A 22,976-nucleotide genomic window follows, 5' to 3' on the forward strand; every position below is an offset into this window, starting at 1 on the left:
AAAGAAGAAACAAACATCAACTTTAAGGTTATTAAAGATCATGAAAGGAAGAAGGGTGAGGGAGAAACAGAGATTGAAGGCATCAGCCAAAGGGCATAGAGAGAAAAAAATAAGCAAAAGGGAGAAAGAAAATGTTAAAGAGGCAAGAAGAGACAAGAAGAAAATTATTTGGAAAATCAGGGAGTAGAATGCAGCACAGAAGTGCTGGAGAGGAACATGGATGGAAAGCAAACTATGGAGCAAAATCAAATGGAGATTCTTGCTTCACTGTAGGAAGAGGATAGCAGATTGAAAACAGGATGAAAGGCACCAGGATAGAAAAGGGAAGGAGTGAAATAGAGAGAAGTATGTAGATATAGCACCTCTCTGAGGAAAATTAAGGGAAAATAAATCTATCCTAACAAAACTGTTTTTCATTGCAAATTCATAGATAGATTTTGTAGGTAGAAGGTTTTCGTCTAGACATCAAAAGAAAGTATGATCACCTGAGTTCAAAAATCAAATGCTATGGTAAAAAAAGAGAAAACAAAAGACAACAGGATTAAAATGGAAAAGATCTGTATTCCTGGAATTAGAACAGATAACCACTTTTCCGTGTCATCATAAGGAAAAGAATCAGCAGCATTCCCACTACACATACTTAATTAGAACTTGACAATCTACCAAAATACCTGGGACTGAAAATAAGATTTTTACAATTTACATATCCAGATTGCTTTCACAGAGCTGGCTGGAACAGTAATGGCTGGAGGCATTGCTCTGACTACTCAGAAGAGTAAAGACAAAATGAGTTGCTGCTATCTGTCCAGTTCCAGCTAAAGAGGTGTTTTTATAACAATAGCCACAACACTGACTCATACCAGCACACCTGTGGCCAGAAATCTGTACTGAGGACCACACAGCTCTTCTCATGTTCTTGTTTCTCACCCTGGAGTACTCCCTGCAGATTAGTGTGACTGGCATAGGAAGGAACTGGAGAAAAGTTTGTTGTCTCTTTTGGCCTCTTAGCTAGTTGAAAAAGACTTGTTTGTCAATAGCTTCAAACCTGTAGTTTTTGACAAGCCCTCGAATTCATAAAGAATTAGACACTCAGTAAACATACTATACTCCACAGAAAATCCAATTTTTAATTTGACAGAGCGTCTTTTCATCCCTTCCCTTTCTTACCCTCTCTTTTTCTCTTCTCACATATTCAATTCAGGGAACTGCAAACACAATTTCTTTACAATTTTACTTTCGTAACCTTTTGTTTTGGGACTTTCTCACTAGAATTAAAAAAAAAAAAAAACAATAAACCACAGTGATTTGTTATGAATCTATATGTAGTTTCAGAAGACATACAGCTTTTTAGCTGCAAACAGAACAGTGAATAAGAATCTATACTTCTAGCATATTTTCCACTTCTGTGTAAAGTAATTTAGACTCTTTATTGTCCAGTTTTCTTCTGCCAAATCTTTCCCTTTTCTATAGCAGCATTGTGAGATTTTATCCAGTAACATTTTTAAAATGCTCTCAGATCTTCAGGCAAAAAACAGAAATGTGAATATTATTGTGTCTGTCTTCCAGCCTCCCAAGCTATGAATTCCATTCCTGGTGATTCAGTGAAACAAAACAGAATCTCAAATAGATGGAAACCACCAGACAATAAAAAATTCTACATTCTGGTATGAAAAAAATCCCACAGGAAACAATTATATTTTTCTAGCCTTTCTGAATCTTCAGTAGAAAATCACACCTCTACTATAGAGATTGGCAGCATGGTCAAAATAAAACTATGGGAAAGATAAAATTTTCTATTAATCCCAGTTCTTTTGCAGTGTAGGAACATTATGGAGGGCCATTCTGAATTTTTGCACAATTTCCTGATTTATTCCCCTGTTCAATTCAATGTGATTTTTCTTTTGCTAGCTACATCTGCTTTAAATAGTTAATTAATGATTTATAGGATATTCTCTCTGATAGACTGTATTATTGGCACTTGTGTTCACAAAGGAAGATTGGATGTGCAACATACTAGGTACTAAATATTGTGAACTAAACAGTAAAGGTAACGTCAGTCTGTTGTGCTGAGCCATCAGTTTACTAATGATGGGTCATGAAAGGTATTTTGTAGGAACTCATTGCAATTGGCCAGTGTGAGAGAAGTGGATGGTTTAATTCTTTTCCATGAGAACTGATAACCTCAGCACAAAAATAAAAATGTTGAAATAGTTTTTTATGTCTTTGTTTTATCTCTATGCTTTGGATCTAATTTATGTTTTAAAATAATTTGAAAAAGTAAGTCAACCAAAGTCATACATAGGAATGAGGAGAAAACTATTGCAGTTTTGTCTTTGCACTTTATATAAAATCCTATTTACTCTCATACTAGTAAAGCTGTAAATCTAAGTATGTATACTACATGTAAGCTTATCTTGCTCCTATAGAACTAGATAAAATCCTACAAATATATGTTTGATTATGGGTCTTATTTGTAGTGCCCTATGCTGGTGAGAGCTGGGGGGGATCTTGTGAGCTGAGGTTTCAACAAGACTTTTAACCACTGGCATTTGGAAAAAAACCCTCCCAGAGCTCTTTTGGGCATTGCATCCATTTCCTCCCCAGTCCCAGGAACCTCCCTGAGTTCTTTATGCTGCCAGAAGTTTGTTTTAATTGCTGCACACCTTCAGTCTTTCCACAGTGAAGAATCAGTAGCCAGGCTTAAGTGTATTCTTCTCAATTTACCTTTCACCCTTTTTTCTCCTGCTATTGAATCTAAGCCAAATACTGAATCCAGGTGCCACAGCTGTTGCTGTTCTGCTGCCTGCCCTACTTCCTACTTCTCCTTATTTTCCCAAAAATGCTTATATGGGATGATCTGTGAAATTAATGAGACATCAAGGCACTGCTAACTGCATTCCCCTTCCCTGACAAGCCCTTTCTTTTACTGGATGCCCTGAATTTGTAGTCAAATGTTAGTATTCTATGTCCTGAGCTTCACTCTTCACAGAGTCTGTTCCTTTTACCACCTCCCTCATTACAGTACTAAACTATTTCCTGCACTACAATAAGCTATTATGTAAATTCTACAAATAAGTTTCTGATCCTGCCAAATCAGATTTACTTTAAGTAAGCAAGGAAAACTGCAGCTCTCTTTTGCATATACTCTGATAGTCATTCTCAAAGAGTTTCACATCAGCTACCTCTTACAAGCAGGGTATACATTTTTCTGGCATTGTTGTTTATACATATGATTAAGTAATATGTGTATAGGTAGCAAATGACACCAAAGTAGTAAGGTACCTGCAAGTCCTACCTATGCTCAGATTGGAAAATACAGACTCCCAATTCCAGTAGCACAAGAATTTGGGGTTGTCTCCTTATCTAATCAGTTTGGGATAGCAAGTAAACATTGTAATAGCTTCCTCCTTGTAACAGACTGCTGCATATTTGCATCCTGTGTGTCACACTGTTAAGAGCATTTCTCATAGAATGGAAACAGCAGAAGTATAAATGTTCCAGAGTTTTAAAATTTTCTTACCAACTGCACTAAACTCTCATTTTATCTATTACATTAAGGTAAATATAAACTTAGGAGATTTGAAAACAAATATTATAGTGTCAAAATCAAAATTTGAAAGGTCATTCTGAAATCCTTGCCAACATAAAGATCTCATCTGGTTTAATCGAAAGTGCATTTTTAAACTGATATGAAATGAGAAAAGTCTCTTCTGAAAACACACAATTCAATTTACAGTAGTATGATTTCTTCTTTAGCTTCTGTTCTTATTTTTTTAAATTACGGAGATAAGCTAATTCTTAAATTGTGTGACTGTCCAAATGGTTGAGGTGCAGAGGTATTATGGTCTGGGCTCTCGAGGTCTGTCTGACCCCGGCTGCCATAGGTGTCCCGGATAGCGATGTCCCGCTAAGCACAACCTGTCTAGGTGTCCCAGGCAAGTTCCCAGGAGCAGGCAACCTGAGCAAGCAGCTCAGCTCTTAAGTGAGATCAGCTCTTTGGTGAATTCAGCTCTCCAGTGATTTCAGCTCTTTGCTTGCTCAGTGCCACGAGCAGATGCAGGGAGAGAGAGGAGAAGGCTGTGTGAGGTTCCACAGTGGTGTCTTTATTGGCAGCTCCTGTGATGGGTTTCAGTGACAGCTCTTCTGCCAAACTGGGCAGAAATGGGGGTTTATATAGGGTATGTGGGTTTTGGGAAACAATAGTAAGGGTTGAGGTAAATATGACTTATGGTCTTACAGAGAGATAACGAGGGTCTGAGGCAGAAGAGGGGCTTCTTTGTCCAGCCATCATGACTGGGCATTTCTTATCTTAGGCAAGGACTGCCAGGGAGGCCTTGCAGGGCCTCTGGCTGCTACACAGTAGTCTTATTTTAAGATCGATGGATGGGATATACTGGTGCTTCTTATAAATCCTTTCTGCTAAGAAATTATTAATCATGTTGACTGTAACAAAAATCTTGGAAAAGATGAGAAAAAAACATTGCTCACTTTTGCTAATAGCTTATCCTCAAAAGGATAGAAAGTCTGGAGAGGAAGACGGTAGCTTCAAATCATGGGCTCATAAAGAAGAAATCCTTGTAGTACCCCAGACTGCAGAGTCCCATGGCTCTGGGTTCTCCTTTTTTGATTTAAATGCCATGAACATGTAGAGCCAAAATGTAGTCAATTCCTTTAATTAATTCTTATCCTCATATCTTATGATTCAGCATCTTAGAGGCTTTAGTCAGGTTTCAGTCATGCAGCTAGTCTTGATGGAAATAGGCATTGGAGAGCACTGAACATGAAAAAAACCAAAACACATGAAGCAAGAGTTGACTCTCTGTAGATCTTAAAACATTTGAGATCTAAAAATCAAATAATGATTTGTCTAAAAATAAATAATGAGAACATATATATATAGATATAGAGTATTTAAATTATAAGACCCTTCATATTAGATGCCCTGATCACTTATTTTTAAAGAAATAAGCCAAAGTTTATTATAGCCATGTGCAGCCAGAACAAAGAATAAAGGGTAAAAGACATACAGACTGAATTATGACTTCTTTATCAAGGATTGTAGTTTTTCCTAATTGGTATCAGAAGGATCTATGCAGAAATTATGGACTTTATCTTTCTATAAGCAGAAAGATTGATGTGTGATGTCAACCTGTGTGTTGGTCTTTAAGAGCCATGTTAATACACCTTTCATGCAAGACCACAGGACCGTATTTGGTCTTGTGCAAAGACAAAGCAAGAGAGAAGGAGAATTATCACTAAACATGTTTAGATTTCTTGTCCAAAGTGCACAGCCTATTTGGGATGGAGAAGAGAAACTTCAGTGTTGTAGGAAACCCCATAAGTTTTACCAGCTCACATCTGAGAACTTCTACCATATTTTGATGTTTTCTATATAATAACTGAACTGGTCCTGATAAAGATTATATGGGAACTTCATTGAATACATTCCAGTTTAATTTATGCCTTCCAAGGTAGCAATAATCATGTTTGAAGTTTGGCCCTGCTGAGTTCCTCATCAGAAGTAGGTAATGCCTACTAGCTTAAAACAGCTGAAATTCAGCTTAATGGAACGTGACAACTCCATAGCACTGACCTCTGGCTTGCCTAATTACCGATTTTAAAAAATGTTCAAGTATCTGTAGAAACCTTAAGAAACAAAAGCTTACCAGTATGGACTAACTTTGAGGAAAGCACACGTTAACTAAAGGGTGAAAGCCAAAGTCTGCAAGAACTCCTAAATCAAATAGTGGGAAAATTCTATGTTATGGAAATCTGATGTTTTAGAATGCAACATCTGAATTTGTAAGCAAGCTTTTTTGAATTTGAATGCTTTCTCCAAATGAAGCTTTAAATAGCATGCTAAAATTCAAAACTCAGGCTCAAGAAAAGTGACTTTTTGGAATTCATGTAGCATTTGTCTATTCAGTAAAATGCATATAAATTAATTCTTTGTCTTTTCTGTGATTTAGTATAGCACTTCAAACACCAGCTAATGATTTTACTTAGCATTATAACGTAGCTTTTTCTGTGATGATCGCAATCATCTTTGCAATGTAGAAAAATCCATCCATTTTCTTTGATCACTCTAATGTAATTCAACTATTAGAAATTCCACTGAGGGCTGTACCATTTCTGTATGGTGCTTAGCTTGGTGTTTGGCACTGTTTGGGTGGGTTACCATCTCTCTGCAAGAGGCCAGCAGTACTTCCCTGTCTTAGGCATTTCCTTTGTTTCATGGAGAGGTGAAGGGGTCTCTTCATGGTGCGACCTCATGATACTGTGCAGTGGGATTACAGCAATAGCTCCAGTGGAAAAGAAAATTACTCACTGCAATGTTAGCCACTACCTTAGCATACACCATGGGGATAGTTCATTTGCTGTCAACCCTACTCATTCCTGGTGGTGTAGGGATGTTGGATTGCTGGGAAATCTCCACTAATCTGCCAGTACTTGAGATATCCAGGAAGCATTGGAGTGGGCAACTGAGAAGTAGCAAGCAAAATCATTCTATGAATGAAAAATGCTGTTTGTTCCTGGTGTAGAATTAAGCTCAGGCTTAGCAATGGGTAGGGGTTCCAAAGGCTGGCACCTGAGGAAACACGGATGAGCCAATTAATATTGTTAAATGGGCAGTTATATCTTTCCTGTCAGTAACTGCTGGGTGTCTCTTCCATTGTTATTCTAGGTGTCCCACTCCTGGGTGTGATGGCTCTGGGCATATAACTGGAAATTATGCTTCTCATCGAAGGTATGTAAAGACAAGGTTTTGTTATTTAAATCAAATAACTGCAGGGCTAAAGGTGCCTCAACTGACCTAACTTCACTCTCTGAATACTGAAGTAGGATTGAGGACTGAATGCTGCACATACATATATTGGTCTAATTCACATTAACAACTAATGAATAACATTTCTCAGCTTCAGGATGACTCACTACCCAAATAGGTAGGAATATTTTTGCTAATATCTAGCAAAATCTTTATATAAAATAAATTCAGTTTCTCTGCCTTCTCTAGCAGCCTGAGGGAGCAATTCAACATTTATGTTTCTGTTGCTTTACATTCAGAACAACTTAACTCTCCACAGTTTGGACTGAAATCCTACTCCAGCATCTCTTTCCCACAAATTGTATTTCCTGAATGTTCATGTCAGTCTCTACCAGACTCACTACATATTCCTTGAAATGCAGAATTAGATCCTGTTCTTTACCGCCTCTCCCAGTTGAAATGTTATTAGCTTTTATCAGACGGAAAAAGTACCTCTTTCATCTAACATGCACCAGTCTTGTTAGTACATTTCAGAAAAAGTTTGGCTTGTACTAAAATTGCAACACTTTATACTACATCAAGCCAGAAGAATGGAAAAAGAAATTTGTGGATGAAAGCTGTCTTCACTATAACTTCACCAAGGGTCAAGAATGCTTCTCACTCACTAATTAGGATATTGATCAATTACACTGTAGAGGTAATGATATAAGTGCTGTGCAATTAGCAATTCCCCTGTGGTTATTTGAGACCTAAATCAGTAGAGGAGAGCTGTGCCATATTTCGTAAACATCTATCCACTGTTTAATCAAAGAATAATAGTGAATAATAGTGTAGTCTACCTCTCTTGTGTTAGTAAAGACTCTTTACTCCCACACAGACTAGTACTGTTGAGTCTGGATATTTGCTTTCTTCACCAAGTCCCTGTAGTTTTACAATTGGCTATAACTATTACCCAGTTTAAATGTTAACACAAGTTCCCAGTTTAAATGTTTTCCCACTAAAAGCAGCAAAGAGTTCAAAGTCAAAACATAAATAAACTAAGATATTTGCGCATGCCATATTTTATGTGCTGTGAAAATGAAAGATCAAAATATCAATTTCTGTAATGCAGGAATTGTTAAACATCACAAGTACAAATAACATTATAAAGGAGAAGATGAAAGTATTTTAAAAACACTTACATGATGCAAATTTGATCACACTTTCAGAGGAATTTAAGGTCAAATTTAGAACTACATTTAACTATATGTAAATTTATCAGCTACCATTGTACCAACATTATGCTTGTTATAACTCTACCCCAACTTCAGGGAAGCTATTTATGTGTTTTATCATCTATTTAACTAGAAGCAGGTGGGAGAGTGAAGATGCAGAAGAGTAAGTGTTACTAACAAGAAACCTAAAAGCTGGCAAGGTTGGTAGGGGAGAATCACTGAATGTTGATTCATTTTGTAAACTTTTTCTTTGTACGTCATCTCCTGACCACTAAAGGACTGGAGTATGAGCTGAATGGTGTTACCTACTTTTGTCTGGAAATTCTTACATTCTTGTATTTTTGCAGATGACTACAAGTTTTCATTTGATTGTGCAGCATAATCAAGTGCATATAAAGATATAAAAAATACGTTCTACAAAACAAACATATCTGGAATTTGCTCAGTCCATTGGGATTTAACACATGCAGCCTTTTGAAATGCCACCTTAATTTCTCTTCCAAAAAGGCCTCTGGCAACCCCATGTCTTCAGCTGCCTGCAGGCACAGAAGCACTGACATGTAGTCAGTGAAGTAACACTTTCTTTGCTTAAATCCACAGATGTCCTCAGGAGACCTGTCACATTTACACAGAGCCAGCCTTACCCTGCTCAGATCATGATATCTGTCAAGGCCATTTCTGACGTGGGAAGGCTGGCAAAATGAATGTTTTCGAAGGGCAGCAAACCAGTAGCCTAAATCTGGAGCTGTTAAGCATGGAAGACCCAACAGCAACTTGTCAGTTGGGCTTTCTAATTCCCAGACTGAAAATTAGCATTTAGCTCTGCCTGCATCTGAGTTAGCATTTCTGTTTGTATTTGACACCATCAGTTCCAACCCTCTCAGTTTCAGAAGGAAAGAAATTACTTCTCTCCTAAATGGCTGTTGAGGTTATCATTGGTATTTAAAATGGCTGCTCAGCAGCAAGCATACATGAGGCAGATTTAACTCTGCTATAACTCTGCAGTTTGGCACAGCCCTTCAATTTATGCAAGAAGTTACAGCATTGTGCACTGCTGTTCAATTTCCTTATTTGTCCTTTGTCTTCATGTATAAGAAATTAAAGTCATAGAAAAATGAAGTAATATTGCTTATCTTGTAATAGCTTTGATTGTTACAAAATTAAAAAATTAAAGCAAAGGCTTGACATACATTTTCTTAATGGATCCATTGTCAGAGGAAAAGTGAAATAATCACAGCCTCAGAAACTGTCTGTTGGAAATGTTCATTTGGAGGACCTGAAAGGTCTTAGAATTTTCTAATAAATAGAAATAGAATAGAAAGTTGTTTTAGAGATATGATGCACCAAAATACCAGTGAGTAGGTGATAATTAAATTGACTTAATTTGTAGAAAGTTTTAAATCATTAGTCAAGGCAGAAATTCTTTGTTCAGATTTTGTTATGAAAATATAATCTACAAGCATACCCATCTGTATACCTACAGATGCTTTAGTACTAGTACTGCTTTCTGAGGAATTCTTATTAACTGTTTAGTTTTCAGATGCAAATTCTGATTATTCTCACCCAGTGAGTACAACTACTCTCAGAGATAAAGGAGGAGTATCTTTAACTCCCATCCACTCCCCTTCACTTTCTGCAGACCATGTTGTGTGTCAGGCAGCAAACCAGCCTGTTCCTAAACACTTCCTTTGCCCCAGAGCCAGCTTTCTCTTATTCTGAATCCTCCTGACTCTCTTCCTCCTACTACCTTCTTACAGACAACATTATTATTTCTGAAGAAAACTGTTGTTAATTGGCACAGACTTCCTCAGATTTAGTTCTTACACAAAGAACTGTGGTACTTTGTTGTCCACTACGCAAGCTGGAATAAACAGCAGTTTGCTTTGAAAAGGAGAATGGTCATTTACATTTAAAATGGAAAATTACATGGGATGAGTGCACAGGTCCACATATCAGAGCACAGATGCATATTCCACTAATGCTGACATGACCCCTGGTATGGCACTGACCCTGGGCCTCTAAAGGTCTCACAGGCAATTCTAAAATATGGTTTGGGACTCTGTGGGTCCAGATCATTCATTATAAACAATATGGGTGTAACTGTCCTGCTTTGCAGAGATAGAGAACTTAACTGTACAAATGTCAACTTTCTTGGGTCAAAGCAACACTTCTAGGTCCCTTCTATTTAACACTACAGATGTAGCCATGACATCTCACTAAAAGTTTCTAGATGACGTAGTATGTCCAATATCCTGTGTCACCATTCTTCTCTTTCTTTTTTAATTGACTTATTTGTGACTTTGCAGCATGTAAACTATGGTTTTGTCTAGTCTTCAATTTCTAACACAGAATTCTGTCTGTGATTGCATTACCTTTTTCTGTGCTTCTTCCCCACAGTCCTCACTGGTTTTGACAAGACAAAATAACTGAAAATTTTGTTACCACTCTTTCTGTCTCTTCTTTGCAAAGACAGGACCTACTATACAACACTCAAGTACCTTTGCTCATGGTGAAAACAAAAATTTAATCTTCTATTTTGTTTATTTCTCATGGGAATTTTTCTTTGGTCAACACTTGAAGGTGTTCCTCTGGTGGATTTATTCTTTAATGCAGATAGTTAAGACGGAAATAACATTTAGAGGACCAAGCATGATTAATTGATAGACATATTTGTATCCTCAGATACCAGCTACCTAAAAAAATCTTTAAAAATCTGTTAAGGTCATTGTCAAGTCTACTTGACAATGTAATCTACTAAGTGTTTTCTATAATGAATTCTTCTTATGCAATGGGAAGATGAGCTTGTTTAGTTGAAAACAACATTCTCAGTCTTTAGTTAAATGTAACACTGGTTAGCCTAACATACAACTTTGTCTCTACCAAGTCTTTTTGTGTGTGTGAATTCTGAGCACTTGAAACCCTTCTCTGGAAGGCATTGAAAGCTCTGAGCTCTGCCATGTTTTTATTCAATGATTCTGTAGAATTGTTATGTGATGTTTGGAAAGATTTGATAATGTTACTAATGTACTCCTGAGAGAAATCTTTAGTCCAATGAGGAGATACTCCTGTTTTTTCTATTCTTCCATCCATCTCAGACATAGGATACATAATGTCTCTCAGCCCTGAAACACTGGCTTCTATTCCTATTAAAGATGCCACTGCTGCTGCTGAGACAGCTGAAGGAATTATTAGGCAGGGGGTTTACAATCTGCCTTCCATGACTCCTGGGGGAGTTCCTGTGTGTTTGGCACAGCACCAGCAGTCCTGTCCTGCATCACAGACTCACAGGCACAGATCCCCAACTTGTGTGGCTGCTGCAACTCTCCTTATATAACCACTATTGTGCCAGTTTCTCAGATATAAAGTGTATTTCTGTAAAGTGTTCCCAAGAATGAGAAATTGCATTCTAAAATGTTTTCTTTCACACAGTCTTTCAGGCTGTCCACGAGCAAAGAAAAGTGGAATCAGGATAGCACAAAGTAAGGAAGACAAAGAAGACCAAGAGCCAATTAGGTGAGAACAAATATTGCCAAAGGGCCTTTGTATGTTTTATAGGTCTTATATAGGTCTTCAGTGTTTTTTAAGGCATAAATGTTGTTGTGTGATAGTTATCCAAGGGCAGGTGACCACATTGATTTCTATGAGCAAATCCAGTTTCTGTGCTGATTGTTTTAGCCAAGGATACAATCATCTGTAATTTAGGAATAGTTTTAAATTCTTCATTTCTAGAAGAATAATCTGGAAATTAATAATCTGTTTGCATACTACAGGCGAACCATATATGCTAAATAAAGGTAGTTATGGGAATAGAGGACTGAGTGTTTATATGAGACTAATGCAACCAATCTGTTTGTTCATGCAGTTTGCAAGAGAAACAAATGCCTACCTGTAGGTCTTGGTTTCTTCTTGCAAGGCACTCTGATATCAGTGGCCACTGAACTTGGTGGATTTAGTGACTGTTTGGACCATTCAGGACCAGATTCTCAGTGGAAAGTTGCAGGAATATTTTACTTCACAAACAGTGAAGTAATTGGCCTTTAGCGTAGACGTGTGCTATGTAGTAACACATTGAAAAAAAACCCCAATGTAATTTTCTTTAAACATTTCATTCTGAAGATTCTAACCTTTTCCTTCTAGCCTTGGTTATTTGGTTTTTAGTATACAGAGTATACAGAGCAGTATACAGAGCAAATGTATGGGGAGATTCCCAAGTAAGGAAAACAATCAGATGACTACAGAACTGCCTTCATTGGTCTCTGGGCTGTAGCACATAGTTTCATATCATCACCCCTATTCAAAAATTAGTTAAAGGAGCTCGGCATTTATAATGAAGTGCTCTGATCATGTCATAACTGTGTATACATGACATTTTCATGACTTCAGACAAGTCTTCTTTGGGTTCCATACCTATAAATAAAATGTACTTATACATTTTATTATTATAAATAATTATACTAAGTAGTATTTTATGCTTATAGGGGTTTTATGGGCCATTTCACTGTTGGGCAGAGCTCAGTAGCAAATATTTCAATTCCACTTTGATATTTACTGTGATAAACACCTGTAATTCAAATACATATCTCAGTCCTGTTGTAACAATTGCATAATATCAGCAGCTGTGACTGCGTCTACTGGCTAGCCTCCTCAGGATTTATCATAGAACTTTTTTTTCTTCAAATGTAAAGTTCTGCTTGTAATTTTACCCACTATAGAGTATCTTGACTACTTTTGCGACCACAGTGTAGGCTTAGTCTTTCCTTTTCGTGTCAGGCTTATTTTGACTTTGTTGTAGAGACTACCAGGTATATAATGGCAAGACAATGAAGTTTATCTCATCTCTCTGCTGTACAGATGTCCAGTTCCTGGCTGTGATGGTCAGGGTCATATAACTGGAAAATATGCATCCCATCGCAGTGCATCAGGGTGTCCTCTTGCTGCCAAAAGGCAAAAGGATGGGTACCTAAATGGCTCACAGTTTTCTTGGAAGTCAGTGAAGACGGAAGGAATGTCATGTCCGACACCAGGATGTGATGGCTCAGGACATGTCAGTGGTAGTTTTCTTACTCATCGTAGGTGAGTAATTATGACTTAAGTTTTTCACTTATATTTATTATTTAAATCAGATTTAAAATACAGCTTTTTTTCATGGCATTTCTCTGTTCCTGTTGAATTTCATTATCACGACAAAAAATAATCTGCTTACATGTGTTGGTAACTGGAAATCCAGACATGCAAGTTTTTGTATGCAGACCTGCACTTGAATCCATAACATACAGAAAAATTTAGGGAAAAAATCATGCATGAGAGTAACTATAAGTTCCTATTGGTTTGTTGCATATTTCATATTACCTTGGTGTAGACATTGTAAGACATATCTGAGTTCACCTTATTTTTAGAGATACCAAACACATTCTTGGTTCTCAAACATCAGAGCATAGAACTGAAGAATATTAGGAAAGAGCTCCATAAAATCAAAGTACTTTTATTCATTTGGTAATTAGCATGTTTGTTAAAAAAAATATATGTAGAATACAGAACATTATTTAAAACTAATGGAATGTAAATATTTGACAAAAGAAATACAAGCTTGATTCTTCATTAACTTGTCAAAAATATGAGAGCTTCAATGATAATTTTTTTCATAGCTAGGAGAAGGAGGAGAAAGTTGCCAGTCTATTAGGGATAAAACCTGCTGCCATTTTAGATACTAGATTATGAAGAAACAAGGATTTTTTTTTTTGAGCTCTGGCTGGAAATCTAGGCCTGAAAATGACTATAATGTCAGAGCAAATTTCTTATTATATAATCGCTAATATAGAACTCTATTACTTCAAATATGTCAAGTTGATGTCCCTAATTTGTCACCCTCTCCAGGCAGACCTCAGTTGAACTTCTGTACCCTTTAGTTAGCTAAGCCAATTTGATCTTGTTTTGTAGTCAGCTCTAGATACAGAGGTGAAGAGTGTACTTCTTCCTTCTCTTGCCCGTAACTATTTCCTTTGATTCTTTCTTTGACAATCCTTTACAGCTTCACTCAGAATCCTTATCCTTACTTCAACCTCTCCAGATTTTGTGCACATAGTTCCTATTTATTGTTTAGGCTCAGAGCTGTTTTTCTACTCAGTCTTTTATGGTATCTACCATGAAGGGATTCTGGTCCTTGACCTGAGATGTTCCTGAGTAGCCAAGTATATTACAGAGACTGCAGCTCCCAGAGGCTTTAGGAAGCAGGAGATGCAAAACTGACCATTTATGCAGCTACCACATGTGGGTTTAAGTTTCTGAATTTCAGTAAAATACCAGTATTAGTATTCATATTTCAGTTTGACTTTATTCATTATGGTGCAAAATTTATTTAACTCAGAGAGATCAGTCATTAAAATTTTTTAATTATTTTACCTTTAGTTAAAAGGTACAATATAATTACTGGGAGATTGCTTGCAAGGAGTATTCACATAGTAATTATGGTTTCAAGGAGAAAATTCTTGCAACAAGAATAACTAACTTTTAAAAGAAATGTACTAAGTTTAACAATTAAAAGGGCAAATTGTGGCTAGACTTTTTTTAAGGAATGCTTTAATGAAAAAGAACCTACTAGAGTAACCTAAACATGACATTTAACTACAAAACAACCATGTGTGTTTTTTTAGTACCATTATCATAAGCAGAAACAGAGACCTGTAACTGGCTTACCTTACAAGATCAGTTTTTGGGCAAAAAGATCTATTGTTAGAGGAGAGTACCACAGGATGAAAGGTTGCTTAAAAAGACAAAGTAGAATAATCCTACTTAATTGTCCTGATGTAACAAAGGGCCAGTATTCTAAGTTGTGAGCAAACTGAACAACTTCTTGAATCTTCCATATGCAGTGGTAGTGTTAATAACAAGCCTTATTATTTTGAAAATATTATTAGTTCTTGTAGAATTCTTAAGGCTGTTAAAAGTGGTTGATTCATTTTTTCACACAAAGTAAAGCACATGGAGCTATTTTAGATGCCTTTGGGTTACTTATATGGCCTCCAGCTGCTGCTCAGAAAGGTAGGTCCAGTGTAATATTTATTAGCCTTAGAGATGTATCTTCTCAAATAGCATTTCATGCCTATACATGAACAACTGAATCAAACTCTGAACTCGGGATTGAACATCTGAACAGTTCACCTACCTTAAAAATCTGCTTGTACAAGATGTAGGATGCATTTACTCCACTTCAAGGATCAGTCCACTTCAGTGGACACCAGCCTTTAATCAGTTGTACCATAAATGTCACTGAGTGTGTCAAAAGGGAGTGTTTTCCCCGGCCTACAAACAGGTACTTTATGCCATTTGAAGTGTTCTTAGGGCATGCAATATAGCTGTACTGGGTTGGCCAAAATGACTTCAGGCTTGTGATATGCCCCATTCTTTGATTATGGCAGCTGAGAGCTGAATGTTCCTGGCAGGGGATCTGCAGGGGTGCTGATCTTGTTAAATAAATGGGCCCCAGATCTCCATGGCAGCTTTGACACATAGTCAAAACATGCAAATATTTAAACCCAGCTGTCATAATCTGGAGCCCAATGCCACCTAAATCATAGACTCTTCATTTTCTTGCATAAGGATGAAATATTCCCTCACTTCAGATGTATCCATTCTAACAGACTGTGGTCTCATCTTCTACCGCTAATAACATTTTGCTATACAGCCATGGCTTTAGATCTCAAATTCTCACCTTCTGAAGAGAATAAATGCTATGCCAATTACACAGTGAAACCAGATTTATGGACATTCCTTTGCAGGTAGAGTTGGTTTCAGCATGCATGGGGGAAAAGTAGGGCCGTGGCCTTTAACTGAGACAGTAAAAGCTCCTCAGGAAGGAGGAGTTAATGTCTTTATTTTTGCCAGTACACCTCGCTGTAGTCCTATTATGATTTTTTTCCTCTCCAGTGGAAATATTTTTCTATTGGTAGACTTCTCTAAGCATATATATGCATTCATTGCATGTGTAGTTGTCCTTTATGTCTTCTCCAAGATTTTTGTAGTTTTCCATTTGCAGATAGCTGTTAATATGCTGTTATTAAAACAACTGTACTACTCTGGAAATGAACAGCAGACTGGCTTGTGAAAATGATGCCAGCTGTTGAATTTATCAAATATCTATTAGGAAAGATATTTTTCAGGTAAAGATTTCTTAGAGCTGCTCTTGATATTGTACACTTGATGTCATTGCATTGGTATCACTGGAGATGATCCAGTTCAACTGGTATGTAGTCTGGAATTTAAATGTATGCCTATTCCTACATTCACACTTATGAAGCAGAATTAAGTAGCCAATTAAAAATGTCATAAATTTCAGTGAATTTTGAATCCTACCCTATGATCAAAGGTGTCAACAAAAGTTTCTGGTTTTTAACATTTCATTGCTTGTTCACAGAAATATCTGTGAATAGTTTTGTCAAGGTGCTTGCATTAGGAAAGAATGGAAACAGGGAGTTATCAGGAAGGATTTGAAGCATAGGATTACGTGTGCTGTGCTTCAAAAAGGAGCCTCTGCTAGGAAGAGAGGCCAATGTGAAATTAGGTGACCTATCAGCAGTATAAAAATGAACTGGAAGCCATGCAAGCATGGAATCAGTAGATAGAGAAATTAAATAGGTTATAATGAAATGTAAATTGCTTATTATACTGTGGCTTTGCAGTTTAGTTCTTGAACAGACCCTTACATCCCCTTATTTGACTTAAGAAGATTTTTATAGATGACATAATTTCTATTGCTGTGATCAGTGGGGACTTTCTCAGAATATACTTGGATTTTGCAACCCTGCTCCTTAGCACAGAGAGGGAATGTGCTTGTGCTGACTTCAGTGGAAATTACCTGCAGAAATGCCTTCTCAGATCAAAAACTGTCTTCTTGCTCCCATCTTCAGCTCACTTTTATTTACATCAGTGATCACCCATTTCAAACACATTAATGTAGCTTTTAAATTTCCTTTATTAAGGAAAACTGTTGTGGTTTAACCACAGTCAGGATCTCAGTCCAACAGAGTTACTTGCTCCCTTCCAGCAGTATGGGAGAGAGAACCTGAAGTGTGAAAATGAGAAGACTTATGGGTGGAGATTAATAGGTCAAGAAAAAGCCATACTCACAAGCAAAGAAAAAAAGGAAATAATTTACTGCTTCCCATGGGCAGTCAGGCGCTCAGCTATCCCCAGGAGAGCAGGGATCAAGTGATGGTGTCTTGGGAAAACAAACACCATCACTCCAAATGTCCCCCCTTTCTCCTTCTTCTCCTTCCCCAACTCTGTGTACTGAGCATGACACCATATGTTGTAGGATATCTCTTGGGTCAGTCCCCACCCAGCTCCCAACTTGTGCCCCAGCCCCATCAATGGTGAGGTGGGGTGAGAAGCAGAAAAGGCCTTGACTCTGTGTGAGTACTCCTCAGCAGTATGGAACACATCCCTGAATTATCCACGCTGTTTCAAGCACAAATCTAAAACACAGCCTCATACCAACTACTTTGAAAAAAATGAACTCTATTCCCGTCAAAGACAGTACATAAAGATTTTAGTAGAGTTGTAATATATAAGAGATTATCAAATTATAATGCTTTTTTCTCATTAACAAGCTAATGCTAAATAGAGATGAAAGCATAGAGAAGGGTGGTTTTTCTTTAGTGAACCTGTATCCTTGCTGAGGACAGTAAGACTCCAAGATCCATAAAAAAAGTTTATAGAATAGGATTTGTATTTGAGCAGCAAGGGCATATCACTGTGTTTGTAAAATGTCTAGATGTGCTGGGGGAAAGCAATGGACATCATCCACTGCCTTCTCCCTTCTGAAGGAATGTATGTAGAAATTATCAAGTGATTATTGGAGATTATTACATATGGCACTTGTTACAGGCTATCCACTTTATGCTTAGGAAGGTTTAGTTAATGGTAAGGCTGTCAGCCCACAGGAAGTTCACTCAGTTCAGCCATTACCACACATACATGTCCTGAGGTAAAGGAGCACTACCAGTGTTGTTTCCTCCAGAAATTTTATGTTGGTCATAGCTCTGAGTTGCACAACTGCATTACTAAGCATGGGAACAGACAGATTATGAAAGCAGAAAAAGACCAAAAGAAAAAAAAACCAAAAGAATGTCAAGACAGGATGCCCTCTGCAGCTGCTTTCTGGAAGCTGTCTGATACCTACACTCACACAGATCCTCAGAGGACCTCTAAGTTCTCAAACACTCAAAGCATTTAGGAGATGACAAATGTGAGGGAAGAAGGTTGGATATGTAGATTTTTCATAGCAGATCCTTCTTCTCATTAAATATGCTTTGCTAGAAATAGATATTGCATAAAAATCTTCTGTGATCATTCTTAGCTTCTGAAGGGAAGATTTGCAAATACTACCTACAGTAAAACCTCCTTGATACTCAGGACCATAGAACAGCATCTCACCCCAGGGTTTATCTGGTGCCCCCAAAGATGCAGTAGCTCTTTAATACAGATGCTTTACAAAACACAGGCTAGTGGCTGCAAATTTTCTCATAAATTATTGTAGAGCTTTCAATATTTGCCTGAAATCACATCCTGTCAGCATCTAGCAGCATTTCTCAGCTTCAGCATTTAAAAAAATAAAAATATTTATAATTATTATTTATTAAGTATTAAACATTTTATAATTATAAAAATTACTTATCATTAAGAGCAATGGCTCTCCAGCCTGTCCACATCTTTTTACATAGAGTGAGCCTAAATCAAGCACTGTGTTCCAGGTATGGCCTGACAAGCACTGAGTGGGACAGTGACTTCTGTGTCCCTGTGGAGATGCCCTTGTTGATGCAGTCCAGTGCCTGCTGGCTCTCTGTGCCACAGCAGCACCCCTCACTTACACTGAGCTTGTCATCCCCAGGACCCCCGGGTCCCTTTCCACAGAGCTGCTCCACAGACAGGTCCCAGGTCCCAGCCTGTGCTGTGCTCATGAATATTTTCCCAGGTGCAAGACCTCACACTCATTTTGGTTGAACTTCATAAGGTTCTTGTCAGCCCACCCTCCAAGCCTATCCCCGTCTTCCAGCACTGTGAATTTCCTTTCCAAAGAGATCACTTTGGTATCACTCAGTTTGCTATCATTGTCAAGCTTCAACAGGATACACTTGATCCTGATGTCCAGACCCAACCCTTTTTACCCACGTGTAAGCAGGGTTGGGCCCAGTATGGATCCCTGGGAGCCCCCACTTGTGGCAGGTTGCCAGTTTGAAAAGGAGCTGTTTACCATCACCCTGTGTGTGACTTCTCAGCCAGTTTCCTACCCACTACACAGACCACTTGTCCAGACCATTAGACATTTCTCTAGAAGGAGGCCATGGGCAGCCACATCAAAAGCCCTGGAGAAATCCAGGTAGACAATGTCTACTTGTCACTCCATGGCCCCCTCCCCCCTTTTCAACCAAGCAGGTTACTTTGTCACAAAAAGCAACTTTGCTTTTGCAGGTTTGTCAAGAACAGCTGGCAGCTGGCCCTTGGTCAGTCTGTGATGGCTTTTCCCAATCATGTGCTTCATCTCACTTGTGACAGCCCCAAGGAGGATTCATTCCATAACTTTCCCAGAGACTGAAATACGTCTAAAGAGCCTGCAGATCTTCCTTTAAGCCCCTCTTGTAGGTGGGGTTTCCAGCATTCCAGTTTTCTGGGATATCCCCTGATCTCCACAACTTCTCAAAGATTGTGGAGAGGCTTGCAACAGCACTTGGGTGGGCAATGTCAGGGCCCATTGATTTGTAGTGCCAAGCTCCTGTAACAGTTCAGTTGCAACTCTTCCATCAGTGATGGTGAGTCTCTGTTTGCATCAGCCTGGAGTTTTGCTCCCAAAGCCTGGAGCCCAACAGTGTTGGTAAAGACAGATGTGAAGGAAGTGTCGAGAACTGCTGCCTTTTCTGCATTGCTGGTGACTAATTCACCTCTCCCATACAACAGTGTGCCAATATTTTCCTTCTGTTTCCACTTGCTCTCTATGTACTTAAACAACCATTTCTTGAAGGTTTTACATTTCTTTATCCAGTTTCATTTTGAGCTATTCTACCTGCATCTCTGCATCCCCTAGCTACAGTCTTGTCATTCCCAGTGGGCATTTGCCCACTTGGCCATCTCTGGTCCACTTCTCTTTGGTTTTGAAGAGACCCAGAAGCTCTCAGTTAAGCCAGTTGCAACCATCCTTCAAAACACAAAGGATCCAAACTGCCAGCTGAATTCTCAAGGCACCCTAAGCTTCCAAAATACCCTATTTGTCAGGAGTTTGTGTCCAGCAATATCTTTTGAAAGGTGTTCCTATGCTGTACACTGAAAAGGGTAAAAAGTGCAGAGAAATTTTTTTTTCTATTCATGAAATATAAATGCTGTCAAACTCCAGATTTGTAAGAAGCTTTGAATATGCAATGCATTGAAGTATTTGATTGCATCTATTTCTAGCCAGATCTCTTGTCAAGTCAACTCTTGTCCATGCTTTTATTTGTTGCTACAGTAAGTTGACAGAGTGCCTCATTTGTGTCAAAATTAATTCACTGTTTTATTTTTTCTTTGGTAGGCTTTTAAAGTTGTTTAGGGTGTTTGTTCATTTGGTCTGACTCTGCCTTTCCCCTTCCTGCCATTGATTTATTTTGCTGTTTCCCATCTCTTAGTTTTTCCTACAAGCTGTACATTGCAGTTCAGCAGGAGAACATCATACATCATTAGGAGTATAGAAGAACTAACCAAATTCACTACATTTAACAATAGCTACAACTGACAATGATAAACATCATCATGATGACAACATTAAAAGATGACAGGCATGGAAGTGCATTGACATTTCCACGAAGACAAGGAAAGAAATGTGGCAATTCAATGTAATAATAATATACATAAAGGAAAAAATAATCTGTGTGGTGGGTCCTGCAGTGCAAAAGATTTTTTTACTTAGTAATTTTGTGTTGACCTTAAAGGAGAAGGGTCTTCCTAAACCACTTTTCGACACCTTCCTCTTCTCATCCTCATTCTTTCCTACAGTTGTGTTCTGGCGCTCTTTCCTTCTCAGTCCCTGTGGCTCCTGTTCAGTCTTCTTCTGAGCTGCTCAGTTCACACCATTTGCAGTAGTTGGTGCACTGGCAGATAAGGACAGTCTCAGGTGTCGCTTCCAGCAGGCATTCTTCTGCTCCAGGCCCTACAGCCTGAACAGGGCTGGTGGAAGGGAAGGCTTCCTTATACACACAAAGTACGTGAGGGTGCCAAACACTAACTCACATCCATTTAGCATGTCCAATGGACAGTCTGTCAGAGGCTTATAGCTCTGCCCAATCTACTTTTGTTTTTGTGAGGAAAGCAGAATGCATCTCTAAACTCAGAGAAACACCCCATGAAAAGTCATTTCTTGCTCCAATTCACGGATAGTTAGAGCTATTCACTGAATTATTTGGACTTTTTTGCTCTCCTCAGAAGGGACAAAATAATGTATATGGACAAAACAGTGGCATAGAAGTATATTCTGAGAAATATAAATGTTCTTCCTCTGACATTTTGGAAAAAAAAAAAAAAACTAGCCTGGCCTGACAGTTACCACTGAAAATTTCAGTCAGATCAATTAAAATTTGGCAAAAGTTACAAGTGACTAAATGCAGAACCTGGTTGTTGAAAGAGTTAGGCCCTTTGCAGGTAGTTCTGCCAGCTCTTTTCATTACAAACTGGAAGAAGGATTTTAATCAGATGTACCATTTGTTAAACTGGAAGGCTCTTGATAGTAAGATAATCTAAAACTACTTAAGAGGTTTACTTACCATGGGAAAGTCACGGAGAAAATAATATAAAATCTATATTAGAAAAAGCAGACTGCACAATATAAACAAGAAAAATCATTTTGCTTAGCAGACCTGACAAATTACAGCAGACAGCAATTGTACAGGTGTTCGCAATGTGACACCTCCTTGATATCAGGCACTTAGCAGAAGCTGTCTGGTTAAAAGTCGGCTTGTCCTCATTCCAGACATAGCTCATAAAAAAGCAAAGAATACAGGATGACTTTTTAGATTTCAGGAGGGATGAATTTTCCTCTTGAAATACATTTTTGTCCTTGCTATCTATACAAAGTGTTCAGAGAAATTGTGCTTCATTTTAAGTGCTGAAGTGAGCTGTACTTGGTCACTAAATAGATGACATGAAATTTTCAAAAGCACTGATCAGAGGTATGTAGCTAAACATGCACCTTATTTATACACAGGCAAGTCTCAACCTTTCTTCCTATTCAACAGCCCAGTAAATCCACTGGTCTTCAGGTCATCTGTCCTGTTGTGGGCAGTCCCCTGACAGGAGAGAGGCTGGTAAGCTTTGCAGAAGCCAGCCCCCAGCTCCTGGGGCACTCAGCTGTGCCCCATTAAGTGCATGGCTTAGTGCTAGGGCCACCTGTAAGTGTTGTAATGTGCTGCAGTGGGTACTCACTCACCAAAAAATAAATGAGAGATTTTTGAACAGTTGTTACACATTGGGCAAGAGCCAAACCTCCTTCCCTCTTCGGGGATGGTACAGGTCAAAGCTCATTAACACATGTGAGAAGCCCACCCACAAAGCCTCTTTGCTGACCAAGCAGCTTCAGTTAACTAAATATAATGTAAATTTGCCAAGGGACTACTGTGCCCAGCTGAAGGGCAAGTTTTGCAGTGCTCTTACAGTTCCAGCATGTCAAGATTTATGAATCCCTTTTCTGCTGTATATTTATGCCCCAGAGGGATTCCTTTCAAATTGAATCTGCTCTCAAGGCCTTTTCTCTCAGCTTTGCCATGTTAACATTTCTGCATAATTCCTATTTTTGTTTTTCTTATCTGATGCCTTCTTTGTTCTTTTATTATGAGGGATAGGCATAATTAAACTATAACACTACCTTACCTTTTAAATCTCCAGTAAAAAAACCCAAATACCTTCTCTTCTTCTGGGTGGCCATTTGGTGTCCATTTGGTGCCTCTGACTGACCAGATTTTAATGCTAATTCAATCCTCCTC

At 38.2% G+C, this 22,976-nt stretch overlaps 1 protein-coding gene across 25 annotated transcripts in view; it reads left to right on the plus strand.

Moving 5' to 3' along the window:
* The window catches only part of MYT1L (myelin transcription factor 1 like), a 311,497-nt gene that overhangs the window by 271,211 nt on the left and 17,310 nt on the right, over window positions 1–22,976 (plus strand). For all 25 annotated transcript variants that reach the window (XM_072926030.1, XM_072926034.1, XM_030270108.4 and 22 more), the window contains 3 exons: window positions 6,686–6,748; window positions 11,410–11,493; window positions 12,832–13,053. In XM_072926030.1, coding sequence (XP_072782131.1) covers window positions 6,686–6,748; window positions 11,410–11,493; window positions 12,832–13,053 — 369 coding nt within the window. The remainder of the gene's footprint in view (window positions 1–6,685; window positions 6,749–11,409; window positions 11,494–12,831; window positions 13,054–22,976) is intronic.

The sequence above is a fragment of the Taeniopygia guttata genome, chromosome 3, assembly GCF_048771995.1.
Source record: "Taeniopygia guttata chromosome 3, bTaeGut7.mat, whole genome shotgun sequence".
Lineage (NCBI taxonomy): Eukaryota > Metazoa > Chordata > Aves > Passeriformes > Estrildidae > Taeniopygia > Taeniopygia guttata.